At 48.6% G+C, this 15,435-nt stretch overlaps 1 protein-coding gene and 1 pseudogene across 2 annotated transcripts; one reads left to right on the top strand and one right to left on the bottom strand.

The window, feature by feature from the left end:
- Nucleotides 1-97: 97 nt before the first annotated feature.
- C2 (complement C2) lies at nucleotides 98-14,242 on the bottom strand. Of its 2 annotated transcripts, none has more exons than XM_003789042.3 (18): nucleotides 13,962-14,242; nucleotides 13,594-13,800; nucleotides 12,834-13,019; nucleotides 10,006-10,179; nucleotides 9,824-9,922; nucleotides 9,516-9,649; nucleotides 8,102-8,240; nucleotides 7,065-7,205; nucleotides 5,744-5,833; nucleotides 2,288-2,428; nucleotides 2,071-2,165; nucleotides 1,882-1,993; nucleotides 1,602-1,767; nucleotides 1,419-1,495; nucleotides 1,185-1,276; nucleotides 880-1,006; nucleotides 704-753; nucleotides 98-547 (listed from the first exon to the last, which is right to left on the bottom strand). In XM_003789042.3, the coding sequence occupies exons 1-18, from the start codon at nucleotides 14,005-14,007 to the stop codon at nucleotides 368-370; spliced, it is 2,256 nt and encodes a 751-aa protein (XP_003789090.1). In that variant the 5' UTR covers nucleotides 14,008-14,242; the 3' UTR covers nucleotides 98-367. The 2 variants fall into 2 exon arrangements, with proteins under 2 accessions (XP_003789090.1, XP_023368695.1); XM_023512927.1 differs by having other exon boundaries at nucleotides 9,516-9,646.
- LOC100949447 lies at nucleotides 11,661-12,033 on the top strand (annotated as a pseudogene).
- Nucleotides 14,243-15,435: the final 1,193 nt, after the last annotated feature.

The following is a 15,435-nucleotide window of genomic DNA, read 5'->3' as shown; positions in this document are numbered from 1 at the left end:
GGGTCTCTGACCTGCCTTTCTATCGTCCTTGGAGTCATTATGGCCTCCCTTCTCCCCACCCCCAGGCCTGCCTGCCCCAGACAAAGGCACAGATAGATGTAGAAATCACTGATTTTTATTAATTTCATAAATGGTAAATTCCATGTGAAAGTGAAAGGGGAATGAGTCAAGTAAATTAGGGAGAGGTTTGGGCACAGGCCAAGCAGAGTACGACAGCAGGGCAGTTGTGCTGGCAGGAGCCCTGGAGATTGCCCAGCTGGGATCCCAGAGACAGGGATTTACTCAGCAAGGTGGGTGGATATTTAGAGGTAGGAGGTGGAAGAGATGGCAGATCCTAGCAGGACAGCAGAGGGTTTAGTGGCCATGATTAGAGGGGCAAAAAGTTCAAGATGCCCTCCAGGTGCTGCCTCAGCCAGGGCTGCAAGCGGAAGAGATTGATGTGGAAGTCTCGCGGCGGTGGGACCTTGCCACGGGGAGCCCTTTTGCGGGAGTTTTTGTCAAGGGCACCAGCACAAGGGTTGTAAAGACCCCAGCTCACCAGGCCCACCTAGAGGAATGGAAAGAAATGGCTGGAGGCTACCACAGCCCCAGCTCCAAGCTCCAACTATTGTGGTTCCTCCAAAGACCTCCCTCAAGGGAGGACCATCCCACAAGCAAGGCTGAGATCCTATAACCCCAGTCCAGAGAGCTTCCCCCTACTCACCTGAAAAAATCTGAATCTCCGCTCAAGGAAAACTGCTCCCCCAGATTCTCCTGCCAGCAAGGGAGGACAGGAGTCAGTGTCATCCGGGGCAGTACACTGGTATCCTGGCATGTATGCTGGCCACAGTGACACAATGCCCTTCCCCTCATGAATCCAGGAATGGTAGGGGAACTCACCTTTGCAGGGATTATCATCCTCCTGGGTCCCACTGCAAAGGAACTGGTCTGTCACCACTTCTCTGACATCTGTTAAGTTGGGGAACATGGCTTTGCCTTGGGAGACCGCTTGGATACAGTTTGCCCACTGCAGTAGGGGTGGAGCAGGAAAGAGGAATCAAATGAACAGAGACACCCAGCAGACCAGCTAGGCCTAGAGGAGGGGTGACCTGAGTCAGATGGAGAAAGCATCCAGAGCTGGACAAGGGAGATGTTCTGGGAGCTGCCACAGGGGCATCCTAGCATCCCTGACCTGAGACCCTCACCTCTGTCCCAGTCTTGAGATTAATGTTCAGTTTGCTCCCATTCAAGGCAACAAAATGAGCAGGAACGCTCAGTTTGTTCAGCAGTTCATGCTCTGTAGTCAAGGAGAAAGGGGTGTTGTTACTGGTCCTCTTGCCCCCAAAACTGACTGCCAGCTTGGAGACTACAGCCCAGGCCTTGTCATTACCCCCAAGCCCTAGCCCCAACTTTCAGGCACCCTAAGCCCCAGCATTCACCATGGTCCCGACAGGTGCTGCCCTGGGGTCTCCGCAGAGCTAGATTGGCTTCCATTGTACAGGGAAGGCAGATGGGTCTGGGGAGAAGGCCAAGGGTCACTCAGGCATCCCCTCAGTATGTGCTCTAGGAGTCCCCAGAGCACTCTCCCATGAAGGGCACCCTTCCATCCCAGACTCGGATACCTGGCATGGGTGGACATCTTCACTTTCTGGGCCAGCTTCAGCAAGGCAATGTCATCACCATAGAACTCCTGGATCCCCTGGTTCTTCTTAGCGAAGACATCAAAACCCTGGGAGATCACAGCCTTCTCAATAAGGAAGTCTTTTCCCCTCTGGGAGTTGGGATCCCCTGGAACAATGTGGCAGATTAGTCTAGACCAGGCTCCTAAAGGACCAGAGACTGGAAATAAGTGGTGGGATCTCTGGTTTCAGGGTTGGGGATCTGCTGCAGCCCCTGCCTTACCCACATTAACCCTCCACAGAGAGCGGTCCTCACTGTTGCGGAAACAGTGAGCTGCTGTCAGGACCCACTGGTCTGAGATGAGGGCCCCCCGGCAGGTCTCCTGACTCTTGGGCTGCATGGGAACAGGCGATCTTCAGGCTGCTGTGTTTCTGGCCAGTGGCCACAAGCCCCACCCCTTTTCCCTGATACCTTAATAGTGACATGCCAGGGTGTCCTCTCTTGGTCAGAGGCATTTGCCGACATGTTCCCCACCCCACAGATGGTATCTGTGAGCTTGGAGACATCTGTGGCGTGAGGATCAGATGGGGAAGGAGACAGGTAAGAGGCACTGGGTCCAGGTCCCCAACGTGGGCCTCCAGCTGGCTCCTCCTGTCCTCCCTGCCCAGAGAGGTGGAGGCTCACTCACCTAGCATATGCTCAAAGACCTGGTACAGAGCCTTGGTGTCCTGCAGAATAAAGGCGTGCCTCTCACCATCCTTCTTGGACCCCAGCTCATTCAGTTCTCTCCAGTCCACATCCAGCTTGCCCACCCCAATGGCATAGATATCTGTTGGGGAGGAAGGGAAGCACCAGAATCCTTGTGAGGGGCCACCCCATGAGATCCAAGGCTATTATTTGGAACTCAGTGTGCCGCACAAAGACCTACATGAGCCAGCCCATGCCTCCTTCACCCTGCCACCTATCTGCCTTCATTTCTTGCCACTCCCTGCCCTTCATACCAGCACACAGTCTCCCTGAAGTCCCTCAGATCCATAGCCATATGCCCACCTCAGGCCGTCTGCACCAGCTGTGCCTCTGCCCAGTGTACCCCACTCCCGAGGCTCACTTTCTTACCTAAGTCTTGGCTCAAATATCACCTTCTGAGAAAGGCCTTCCCTGGTCTCCCTGTCCCAAACTGCAATGCCCCAGACACTTTCATCCCCTCCCCTCACTACATTTTATACCTTTTTCTTTGGGTGGGGGGAAGGGGACAGAGTCTTAAGCTGTCACCCTGGGTAGAGTGCTATGGCATCACAGCTCACAGCAACCTCCAACTCTTGGGCTTAAGTGATTCTCTTGCCTCAACCTCCCAAGTAGCTCGGACTATAGGTGCCCACCGCGATACTCATCTACTTTTTTTTTTTTTTTTTTTTTGCAGTTTTTGGCTGGGGCTGGGTTTGAACCTGCCACCTCCAGCATATGGGGCCAGCACCCTATTCCTTGAGCCACAGGCGCCACCTGGCTATTTTTTGGCCTAGGCTGGATTCGAACCTGCCAGCTCCAGTGTATGTGGCTGGCACCCTAGCCACTTGAGCTACAGGTTCTGAGCCTTTATACCTTAGTTTATGTCACCAACCACCTACTATACTATATGGATTCCTTATCTCATTTTGTTTTGTTTTGTTTTGTTTGTTGTTTAAATATAGGTTCTCATTATGTTGCCCAGGCTGGCTCCTGAGCTCCTGGGCTTGAGCAATCCTTGTGCTTCAGCCTCCTAACTAGCTGGAACTATAGGTATATACCCAGCTTCCTTACTTATTGCCTATAGTGGGGAGAATTGTGTCCCCCACAAAAGATTTGTTAAAGTTCCAACCCCCAATACTTGTGAATCTGACCTTGTTTAGATAAAGGGTCTTTGGAGCTATCATTAAGTTGGGTTTATACTAGATTAGGGCAAGCCGCAACCAGTGACTAGGGCCTTACTAGGGCCTTATAAAAACAGTGGAATTATAGCTCGGGGCCCATAGTACAGTGGTTACAGTGCGTGGTGGCCACATGCACCAAGGCTGGTGTGTTCGTACCCTGCCTGGGCCACCTAAAACAACAATGACAACTACAACAACAATAGTCAGGCATTGTGGCATGCGCCTGTAGTCCTAGCTACTTGGGAGGCTGAGGCAAGAGAATTGCTTAAGCCCAAGAGTTTGAGGTTGCTGTGAGCTGTGACGTCACAGCATTCTACCAAGGGCAACATAGGGAGACTCTGTCTCAAAAAAAAACAAAAACAAAAACACAGGGGAATTTGGATCAAACAAATGGGTACTGGATCTCCTATGTGTATAGGAGAACATCATGTGATAATACAGAGATGTGCACAAGAAGAAGGGGAGATGAAGACACAGGCAGAGGTTGGGGTTATGTGACTACAAGCTAAGGAATGCCTGGCCACCACAAGCTGGGAGAGACAGGACAGAACTCTTCCCGAGAGCCTCCAGAGGGAGCAGGCCCTGCCAACACCTTAATTTCAGACTTCTAATCTCCAAAACTGTGAGATAAATTTCTGTGTTTTAAGCCACCCAGGTGTGGAGTTTTGCTACAGCAGCCCAGGAAACTCAGATGTTGCCCCATGCAGAGTGGCATGCAAGCGGATGTTTCACAGCTGTATCCTCAGCATACAGAATGGTGCCTGGCCCAGAACAGGCCCCTGGTAAATACTTTTAAATGACTGACAGAATAAAAAGAACTCAGAATATAGCATGGAGACAAACTTCTGATCTGGTCTTCCTCTGTAAAAGGTAGGATCTGAGAGAAGGGCCTAAAGCCACCTGTTCCCACTGGAGGGACTGGGCTCACACTACCATCAGTGCCCAGCATCAGAGTGTGGTGCCAGTCACAACCGCCCTGAGGTGGTCCACAGAGCCTGATCTTCTCCCACCCTTTGTGCCCCTTGTGGCCCGCTGTTTTGCTCCTGGAGGGTGCTGTGTTATGTGTAAGGATCAGGGTGGTCAGAGAGGTCTTTAGCCAGGAAACAACCTGGCAACAGCCCATGTGTTGTCTTTGGCCATTTTCCTTTGGTCTTCTACTTCTTCTTAATAAAATCTTTTCAAGCATTTAACCCCAGCCCAGTGAGTAACACTAAGGAGGAAGGGAGTGGGTTTTGACTTTTGTCTTCCTTAGGCCAGAGATTTAAAGAGGAATCAGCTTACCCTTGAGGGGCAGGTGGGTAGGGCAGTATGAATGGAAAGGAGAGGACCTAAGGGGAAGGTGGGATTTGGGAGCTCAAAACCAGCTGCTTTCCCCATCTAAGCAACTCTCCTTAAAATTCTTTTCTAGAGGCTCAGCGCCTGTGGCTTAAGTGGCTAGGGTGCCAGCCACATACACCTAAGATGGCAGGTTCAAATCCAGCCCGGGGAGCTCGGTGCCTGTGGCTCAAGTGGCTAAGGTGCCAGCCACATACACCTAAGGTGGTGGGTTCGAATCCAGCCCAGGCCTGCCAAATAACAAGGAGGGCTGCAACCAAAAAATAGCTGGGCATTGTGGCGGGCACCCAGGAGTTGGAGGTTGCTGTGAGCTGTGATGCCATGGCACTCTACCCAGGGGGACAGCTTGAGGCTCTGTCTCAGAAAAAAAATTCTTTTCTAGTCAAAGGTCAGTATAATTTGTGTTTAGTCTGAACATGGGGAATTATTCCTTTAGGGGCTGAAACTGCCAAAGCTGTAGTTCGCTATCTATACTGCTGAAAGACAAAACACTAGGGACCATCCCTACAAGAAATCAAGGTCCCTTCTTCCTAGAAAGGTTCCTCATGAGATAGTGATGATGACGGTGGTGACAGTCAAAGCTAACATAAACTAGGTGTTTCTGTGTGCCAGGCAATGTTTGCCTGAATATCTTCCCCTCATAGCCTACAAAAAATGTCCTTGCTCTGTTCCCCTAGATGAAGAAACTGCCCATGGCCACAGCCCCTGGAAGACAAAACCAAGTGTTGAGACCACAGGCAGTGTGTCACCAGACTCTTCAGTGTGATCCTCAGTTGCCTTTCTGTGGAACAACGCACAAATAAATCCATATGGCTCCAGGTCAGAGCCAAAATCCTGGGACCCCTGGCTGAGGACCCTGTGCCCCCCTACAGGGACAGCTCAGATAGGTAGTAGGGGCTCACCCAGATAGTCATTCCTCTTCTGGTTGATGTTCAGGACCTCTCTGATATTGTCGACAGCGATCTTGGGAGAGCCACCCATATTGGACTTTCCTGGAACAGAGATGGCAAACAATTTTTCTTTTTTTCTTTTTTTTTTTTTCTTAAGAGACAGAGTATCACTCTATTGCCCTTGGTAGAGTACCATGGCATCACAGCTCACAGCAACCTCCAAGTCCTGGGCTTAGGCAATTCTCTTGCCTCAGCCTCCTGAATAGCTGGGACTACAGGTGCCCGCCACAATGTCCGGCTATTTTTTTGTTGCAGTTTGGCCAGTGCCAGGTTTGAATGTGCCATCCTCGATATATGAGGCTGGCACCCTACCCACTGAGGCACAGGAGCTGCCCGGCAAAGAATTTTTCAGCTGGGTGGATATCAGGATTGTCCAGAACCCTGGAAGAGTGGGGAAGCATTCAGCCTGGGAAACTTGACACTTGTTTTTCTTATATGGGTTTCAAAATATTCCTTTTCGGCCGGGTTTGGTGGCTTATGCCTGTAATCCTAGCACTTGGGAGGCTGAGGCAGGTGGATAGCCTGTGCTCACGGGTTCGAGACCAGCCTGAGCCAGAGCAAGACCTCATCTCTAAAAACAGCCAGGCAGGCGCCTTTAGTTCCAACTAATTGGGAGGCTGAGGCAAAAGAATTGCTTGAACCCAAGAATTTGATGTTGCTGTGAGATATGACACCATGGCACTCTACCAAGGGCAACAAAATGAGGCTCTGTCTCAAAAAAAATAAAAAATTCCTTTTACTGAAATTTTCTACATTCTTGTCACTAAGCCAGGAGCTTCACATACTTTATCTCCTTTAATTCTCATGCAACCCCAGGAAATATGGGTATCCTCATTTTATAGACAACAAAATAGCCTTAGAGGGGCTGTGTAATTTGGAACAAATCAAGAGGCAAATGACAAGGCCAGATCTAACACAGGCTGCTTCTTCATCTGTGCCCCTCGATACTCCTGCTCAAGAACCACGTTTCCCCACGTAGGTCCAAGTCACCTTCCAGGTAGTAAGAAGAGCTAATATGTTCTAATCACAAAGCACTTTTACACAAACTACTTGAATTGCTCTCCATAAAAATTATGTAAGGAAAGGAGGGAAGCCATCATCATCATTGCCATCATGGTTACAGTCAGCATTATCAATATCACTTATTTCTATTTTTATAAATAAGAAACTAGGGTCCAGAATGGCAGAGGGAGAACCAGACTGCAGATCTTCTGGCCCCACATTGGTGTTCCTTCCGCTAGCCCACACCCACTTGCAGGACAACGATACCCACCATCTGTCAGAAGGATGATGGCATGTCGGATTTCCTGCCAGGCCACTGTCCCAATGCCGAGTCGCAGCATTTGGTTATTCATCATGAGGTAGACGCTATTCAGGGCCTCAAAGATGTTAGTCCCAGTTCCGTTTTCATGGTCTGGAACATGCCAAAAAAGAAGAACTCTCTTAGTAGCTTCCCGCCTGCCACCCAGGGATAGGGAATCACCCTATTCTTTCAACCACCAGAAATGTAATTTATCAATTGGTTTTATAAACTCAGATCTTTGCCATCTAGGTAGTGACTTGCCATCATTTCTTATTCAAACATTAAAAGCCATTCTACCTTAGAAGTGCTCATTGCATTACCCTAATTCAAGACCACTCTAAAGTCCCAGGATTCAAAGGTGAGTTATCCAGAGAACTTGAGTTGCTTTAGTCATTTGCTACCTACCACTGACGTAGCTTCACACAGTGTCCAGATGAATAATGACATGGGGAGTTGGCAGTTTTGAGCCACAGAGGCCAGACCACGTGGAAGGAGCTGAAGACCTGCACAGTGTGTTTGGCCTTGCAGCATGTCAGAGTGAACCGAGAGTTGGGAGTAGCTGGACTCCCTTACTAGGATGCTGGACTTAAAAGCTACACCTGAGGCTTGGCACCCGTGGTGCAGCAGTTATGGTGCCAGCCACATGCACCGAGGCTGGTGGGTTCAAACCCAGCCTGAGCCAGCTAAAACAATAATGACAACTGCAACAAAAAATAGCCAGGCATTGTGGTGGGCACCTGTAGTCCCAGCTACTTGGGAGGCTGAGGCAGGAGAGTTTGAGTTAAGCCCAAGAGTTTGAAGTTGCTGTAAGCTGTGATGCCATGGCATTCTACGGAGGGCAACATAGTGAGACTCTGCCTCAAAAAAATTTTTTTTTAAAGCTACACCCAAGCCCTGGGACTCAAGTGCCACCAAGAGGCATCATTCTCTCTAATTTGTCTAGAATCTGTCTGCAGGCCCGAGTCCATCCTCTCCTCTCCCATCGCATCATGTGATGACACCCATACCTTTAGAGTTGGCATTTTCCAAACTGCTGATGACTTCTGTCACATCTCGGGAATTGTCATGCAGGACAGACATGAGGACTTTGGGCTTGGAGGCAAAGGTGATGATGGCGACACTGACATTGATCTCAAAGCTGAAGATCTGTGCAGGGTGATTGAGAGATGGCGTGAAGGGCCTTGGAACCACAGGGAGGATGGTAAGCTAGCAAGCAATGGCCCCCAAGCAGGCAGAGAGCCTGGATGGACACAGGAGGCACCAACTAGGAAATGGCTGCTTGGAAGAAGCCAGCAAAGGAGCGGTTATCAAGTACTTATTCTCTTGACAGACTCTCTTCTCATTTAATCCTCATATCAGCTCTGGAGGGGCCATGGTGGTCCCCATCTTATGGGTAAGGAAACTGAGACTTGTTAGCTTGCCCCACCACACCATGAGGAAGAAGAGGTGGAGGCAGGACCTGAGCTTGTTGGCAAGTTGCCGCTTCACACTTCAATGAGTTACTTGCTTTTAAGTCCTAAGAAAGACTAAAGAGCATAGAAACTGCCCTCTTTACCATGTAACTACATAGCTGGAAGGAAAAACCATCTGTCCACATGGATTATTGTGAAAAGCATAATTATAAAACAAAAGGTTGGCTAGGAACTTAAACCAGCATCTTTCAGACCCTTCCTTTTTTTTGAGACAGAGTCTCACTATGTCATAGAGTGCTGTAGCATCACAGCTCACAGCTGAGACTACAGGTACCCGCCACAACACCTGGCTATTTTTTGGTTGCAGTTGTCATTGTTGTTTAGCTGGCCGGGGCAGGGTTCGAACCCACCAGCCTTAGTGCATGTGGCCAGCACCGTAACCACTGTGTTACGGGCACCAAGCCTTGCCAGACTCTTCCTTCTGTGCTTCCTGTCAGTAAAAACATTGTGAGCATATGCCCCAGTGTAAGGATATGGACTTATAAATTAGATAAGTGTATCAGTATTCAAATATGTTGTATACATTATAAAGCCTCCACAAAGAATTAAAATTTTAAAAGGAAATTATAAAATATTAAATTATTAGTTTAATTTTTAATTATTTGACAAAGGTACCAGGATCTTTCTGACACACCCCCAAGGATTATCTTGTTACCCTTTTTATGGGAACCACTGTTCTAAACCAGTGCATTCCCAGAAAGCAAGTTCATCTTTGATGTCCCCTAGCACCCAGCGTCTTGCCTGGAACATAGCTGCTGCCCCAAAAGTGTTTGTGGAATAAAAAAATATGTGCATGTAAATTGAAATCATGAGTCCTGCCTGTCCTGAGTATAACCTGGGAAGACTTCTTGGAGGAAGTGGGCTATGAGTGGGACTTTGAGGAAGGGAAGGAGACAGGGGACAGTGATGCAGGAAGACCTCTTCCACATGCAGGCTCTTAATTCCTGACCCTGTCCACCATGAGCGAGGCGCTCTCCTTGAAGATGTCAAAGTCTTCTTGTGACACACTCTGAGAGGCATCCAGGAGCAGGTAGAGGTTCAGGTGACCAGAGCGCTGGATTTGGATTTTACGGCCCAGGTCTTCTGGAGAAAAGTGGAAGGGGAGGAATCAGAATGTCACCTCCTTCCTGTGCCCTAGCAGGAGATCCAGCCTCCCTGCTTCCCTCTGGTCACAGAGCCCCCCAGGCTCCCAGACCTCCAGGAAGCTACCTCCCTCCCCTGCTCCGGCCAGGCCCAGCCACTGCCTCAAACACTCACCCTTTTTCTGCTGGGTGGGATTGGTGGCCCCAAGCAAGTGAGAGAAGGAGGTGCCCAGGGCAGGGGCCACATCCTCAGGGAAGTCATAAGAGTAGGGTTCTGTGGGAAGAGCCACAGAGGGTCAACCAGGACAGGGCTGGGGTACCCTGGGGTCTGGGAGGGAGGGCAGAGCAGCTACTCACGGCGGCAGATGGGCTCCGTCCCGCTCCAGACCCCATTTTCTTGGCACTCCCTCTCTGCAGACCCTGTGAGCACCAGATTCGAGGAGCAGCGGTAGCGGACCTTGTCCCCAAGGCCAAAGCGGGAGCCTGTCCGCACAGCACCCACTGAAATCCCTGGGTTGGGGCAGTGGCCAGCTGCAAGTGAATGAGGGAGGACAGAGGTAAGCAGCCTCCTCTGGCCACCTGGCCTCACTCACTTGCCCCCTTACCTGCCAGGCTCTCCCACCTCTCAGGACCTTGGAGGGTCCCCTGGCCTCCCCCTGGGAGACACCAGAACTGTCTCCCCCTGGGAGACACTCCAGACAACACAGGAGTGTAGATGGAGAACCTTGAGGAGGACACAATGTTTAGAACTCAACAGCCTCATTCACCAGCTGAAGCTCCCCAACCCCAACTCAGGGATTCACTCCTGTCTGTCCCGGAGCCCCAGGGAAGATGCTGGCTGGTGATCCCTACACCTCCACAGAGAAAATTTACATATCATAGACCACAAGGAGGCATCACTGCACCCACCAGAAGGGCCAACTCTAGAATGACAGTTAACTCCAAATGCTGGCAAGCATGTGGAGCATCCAGAACTCTGTTACGTTGCTGGAGTATCTATGGGTGGAAGCTGATGGTCAGCCTCTACTACCACCAAACTATGCCAGCCTGTGACCCGACCAGTCCACATTTAGATCATTTACTCCAGAGAAACCAGTGTATGCGTGCACCAAAAGTCAGGTGCAAGAACATTCATAGAGCTTACTCCTAAGAACCCCAAACCGAAAACAACCCAAATGCACACTGACCGGAGAATGGATAAATAAACTGTAATACAGTCAAATACAGAATACTACATGGCAATAAAAAAGAACAAACTACCCATACACACAACAACATGGATAAATCTCACAAGCAGAATGTTAAAGGAAGCCAGATGCAAAGGCCACCGCCTGCATGATTCTATCTATATGTATTGTAAAAACAAGCTAAACTACTCTGCAAAGGCAGAATTTCAAAGACTCGTCACTTCATGGGAGGGGACAGGACGAAGCCTCTGCCATGTTGGGCGAGTTCTCTGTTCTAGGTGGTGAGAACAGAGATAGATTCATACATAAAAATCCATCAAGCTGAATACTTAAGATTTATACATTTTGTAGGTAGAGCAGGTAGAGTACACCTTAATTTTTTAAAATTATATTTATGTTTGAATTAATAGCTATTTGGCAAAGACTCTAGGGCAAGAGTGGGAAGCCACAGGCTGAGTCACTGGACGTAGGGTCCTGCCTTCTTGTGGACCCTATGTCTTCTGTATTATGTACTCAGAACTATGATCTAGGAGAAGCCCCCCAAACCTACAGGAAACTGTGGCTCCAGGAAATACTGCTGCTCCTCTTCTGTCAAGGAGAGCCCTTCACCATTCACAGGGGCAATCATAACTACGGCAAAAGCACATGTGGCTGTGCTGAGTGGTGTACGCCTTCAGTCCCTACTGCTCAGGAGGCCAGAGCAGGAAGATTGCTTGAGCCCAAAATTTTGAGGCCAGATTGGGCAACATAGTGAGACCTTGCCTACTAAAAAAAATAAATAATTTAAAAAAAAAAAGTGTGACTTTCCAACTTGGGCCCTGCAGAATGGCTCCCGCAAAGAAGGGTGGTGAGAAGAAGAAGGGCCAGTCTGCCATCAACGAGGTGGTGACTCAAGAATACATTATCAATGTTCACAAGCACATCCATGGAGTGGGCTTCAAGAAGCGTGCCCCTTGGGCACTCAAAGAGATCCAGAAATTTGCCATGAAAGAGATGGAACTCCTGGTGCGCATTGATACCAGGCTTAACAAAGCTGTCTGGGCCAAAGGCATAAGGAATGTCCCATACCATATCCATGTACAGTTACCTAGAAAACGCAATGAAGATGAAGATTTACCAAACAAGCTCTATACTTTAGTTACCCATGTACCTGTTACCACTTTCAAAAATCTACACAGTCAACATGGATGAGAACTAACTGGTGATTGTCAGACACATCAAATAAAATTATAAAATTACAAAAAAAAAAAAGTGTGTGCGGCAGTAATCCAATTCCAGGGACTATTCTATTTTTTTTTTTAAATGTAGTTTAAGGTCAGTTATTTTATTTTATTTTATTGCAGTTTTTGGCCAGGGCTGGGTTTGAACCCACCACCTTTAGCATATGGGGCTGGCAACCTACTCCTTGACCCACAGGCACAGCCCCTCCAGGAACTATTCTAGATGCTTACTAATATCAACTCATTTAATCCAGGCAGCAATCCCAGGAAGCTGGCACTCTTACTATTCTCATTTTATAGATATGAAAACAGAGGCATAGGCAAGTTAAATAACCTGTCCATAGGCTATCAAAGTCAAGGTTCTTCATCTACACTCTTGGGAAGCACAGTTCTAGTGTCTCCCAGGGAAGGCCAAGGGACCCAAACCTGGTTCCAGAGGCAAGGCACTTAAACACAATAGTCTATTCTCCTGTTGCAATAATTTGTGACACTCAAATCCCAAGTCTTGTTTTGAGGCATTTAGAAAAGCTGGAGAGAGTGTGTGAAGCATATATATTTGATCTGAAGCTTAGCACCAACTCCCCGGGACCAGGTTGCCTGCATACTGATGATGAGTGACCTGTAGACCTCAATTTACCAAAATCCAGAAATATTTATTATTGTGACACAGGGAACACCAGATCCCCATCCCCACAGAGGCTTCTTGGGCATACATTTGGCTCCAGCATTCCCCAGGAGCCTCCCAGCCCTCATTTGACCCATGGGTCACAGCACTCACCCCCATTATCACACACGGCAGTTTCTCCATCCCATAAGCCATTGAGGCGACACTGACGTACAGGCGAGCCCCGCAGTGTGAAGCCATCCTCACACTCAAAGGTCAGGTTGCTGCCCACAGGGTGGGCCCCCAGCCGTGGGGTGTACACACCGTTCTCAAAGGAAACAGGGGCTGGACAACGAACAGCTGGAGAGAGAATAGGAGGGAATACAGGGATGGATGGGTAACACCTGGGCTGGCACTGAGCCAGCGACAGACTGCTGGATGACTGGGAATGGCCAACTGGTCCTCAAAACATAAAATATTAGGTTAAAGCACATGAAAGTGCTGTTTGGGCAATTGGTTGAATGTTGGCAATTCCACACAGTTCTAACTAATTGATTAATACAGAGCAGGTTCCCTCAGCCCTGTGAGGACCATGGCCACTCCAGCCCTTCCCTGGGATCCTCAAGTGTCCAGAGGACTCCAGGACCATTTAACATCCATTCTGAATGGCCACTACTATGCAGTCAATTGCACATAAAAAGTCATCCCTGGCTTTTGTACCCCACAATCTTCATCAAAGCCTGCCCTCAATTCCTTGCTTCAGGCAATTGAAATTTTCTGTATATTTCGAAAGGCCCTCTGCAAAAGCAGCTTTGCCATCCCTCCCAGACCATCCAGTCATGCTAAGTCCCACCCTGAGCAGCTCCTAAACAGAAGTTTTGCAGTGGCTGGCCCCTCGTGGGGTCCCCTGATCAAGGACTACAGGGAGCCTCACGTTTGCAGACAGCCTTAGTCAGCCGGGTAGCTCTTGGGGTCTGCCACTGTCCATTGCTCTTGCATAGCCGTGATGCTGGGGATGGGTACAGGCCTTGGGGGCAGGAGTAGGTGAGGAGACTCCCAGGGGCCCAGCCATGGCTGAGAGTGAAAGTGCCACCGGAGATATTCACATTCTGAGGGCAAGAGAGAGCAGCAGCTGCCGGGCCTGCAGGCATGGGGGACAAGGCGACAGCAAAGGGAAAAGAAGGAAGGCACAGAGCAGAAAAGGAAAGAAAAAGTGACCTTCCAATTCTTATGTGCTACTCTACCTGGTAGCACCAGCCTGGCTCAGCCAGGACCCCGACATCCTCCTCCCCTGCCTCCTACCTTGGTATAGGGGCAGCAGACAAAGAAGAACCATCAGTGGGTCCATAGTGTCCACCTTAGGGGCCGGGAGAGGCAGACAGCCACGAGAGGGAAAAGGTCATCTGACTTCCCGAAAACCAGAGCTGGCTCAGCTGCTGCTTCATTAGCTGCCAGAGAAGGAAAACTAGGGAGTGGTGGGGGTGAGGGGAATGCTCTTTTAGGAAAAAAAGAAGCAGAGATTAAGGACTGAGCTGAAGGGGCAAAACCTTTGCCCTGTCTCCCTAATGCCAAAACGCCAATATATCTATGGAGTCAAAAGAGCTCCACCACAGGCTTTGCTTACTGTTCCCAAGCTCCACCCACACACTTACATGCACACACACACACACACATTACACACACACACATTACACAGCAAGCTCACAAACTGAGACATACACACACGTGCGCATGCACACTTGCTCTTGCATAGTCTAAAGCAAACAAACCTACAATCCATCCAAGATATTGCAAAACATTTTATTTAAGTAAAGCTTTTGTTTTTCTCTTGGATTTTGCCAAGTGGGTTTACTTCCTGAAAATAGGGAACAGTGCTGTTTTCTTAAACATAAACTTCCAAGGGATTGAGACTAATTTTCTTAGAACTTATCAATACATAGGAAGATTCACAATATTTTTCTTTCCAGCAAGCCTTCCCCACAGAGAATATAGGGATAATAACAAAATCAGCACTTAGTTTTGGAAACAGGAAGAATGTTTACAACATTTTTACCAAAAGTCCAGTAGATAAATTTCCCATGTTACAAAATAAATAAATTTGGGGTTGGTTACTCAGAGGAATAAAAATGTGTTGGGGTTCAGGATGTACCTTTAAATCATAACCCAGACTTGTATCAAATGCAGGAAGCAAAGACACTTTAAGCTAGGGTATTAGTCTCACCATCCCACAAAAGCCTCTTAAATACATTTTTGAACAATATGGGGTATAAATAAATACGATCAATCAAAAACAAAGATGAAACTTTCTCTGAAGTGATCATTTAAGTTTGTGAAAATTCTCTTCATTTACAAATGACCCCTCTCAGAAACACATGTATGCCAAGTGGGGCTCTCCTAGGTCAGGACTGAGTGCATGAAGACCAGGACACCTCTAGTGTTGGTGGTTTCAAAGCTGCTGGTGTCTCCCCACCCCAACCCAAGTATCTGTCCTCCCTCCTTCCACATAGTTATGTAGCTAAAGACTACATTTCCCAGCTCTCTTGGTGGCTACGTGGTCAGGTGACTTGGTTCTGGCTAATGGAATGTGAGTGGAACTGATGTGTGTAACTTCCAAATTATATCCCTAAAATAAAAGTGGGGAGTATGTCCTTTTTTTCTCATATAAACTGAGTGGTGATGCATCTGAAGATGAGGGCAATGTCCTGAAGATGACAGGGTAAGGAGAGGAGCCTGGGTCCCTGACACTGTGCTGTTTTTTTTTTTTTTTTTTTTTTTT

This window comes from Otolemur garnettii, unplaced genomic scaffold (genome assembly GCF_000181295.1).
Source record: "Otolemur garnettii isolate 467f Iridium unplaced genomic scaffold, OtoGar3 scaffold00031, whole genome shotgun sequence".
NCBI lineage: Eukaryota > Metazoa > Chordata > Mammalia > Primates > Galagidae > Otolemur > Otolemur garnettii.
This window is presented reverse-complemented; position numbering and strand designations above follow the sequence as displayed.

What these genes read in the sequence shown, in the direction of transcription:
- C2 (XM_003789042.3), bottom strand. Translation starts at nt 14,007, where the DNA reads ATGGACCCACTGATGGTTCTTCTTTGTCTGCTGCCCCTATACCAAG. An exon ending in TCTGCTGCCCCTATACCAAG is followed by an intron (nt 13,801 to 13,961) that starts GTAGGAGGCAGG and finishes CCATGCCTGCAG; the next exon opens with GCCCGGCAGCTGCTGCTCTC. An exon ending in GAAGAGGAATGACTATCTGG is followed by an intron (nt 2,429 to 5,743) that starts GTGAGCCCCTAC and finishes CCTCCCCAACAG; the next exon opens with ATATCTATGCCATTGGGGTG.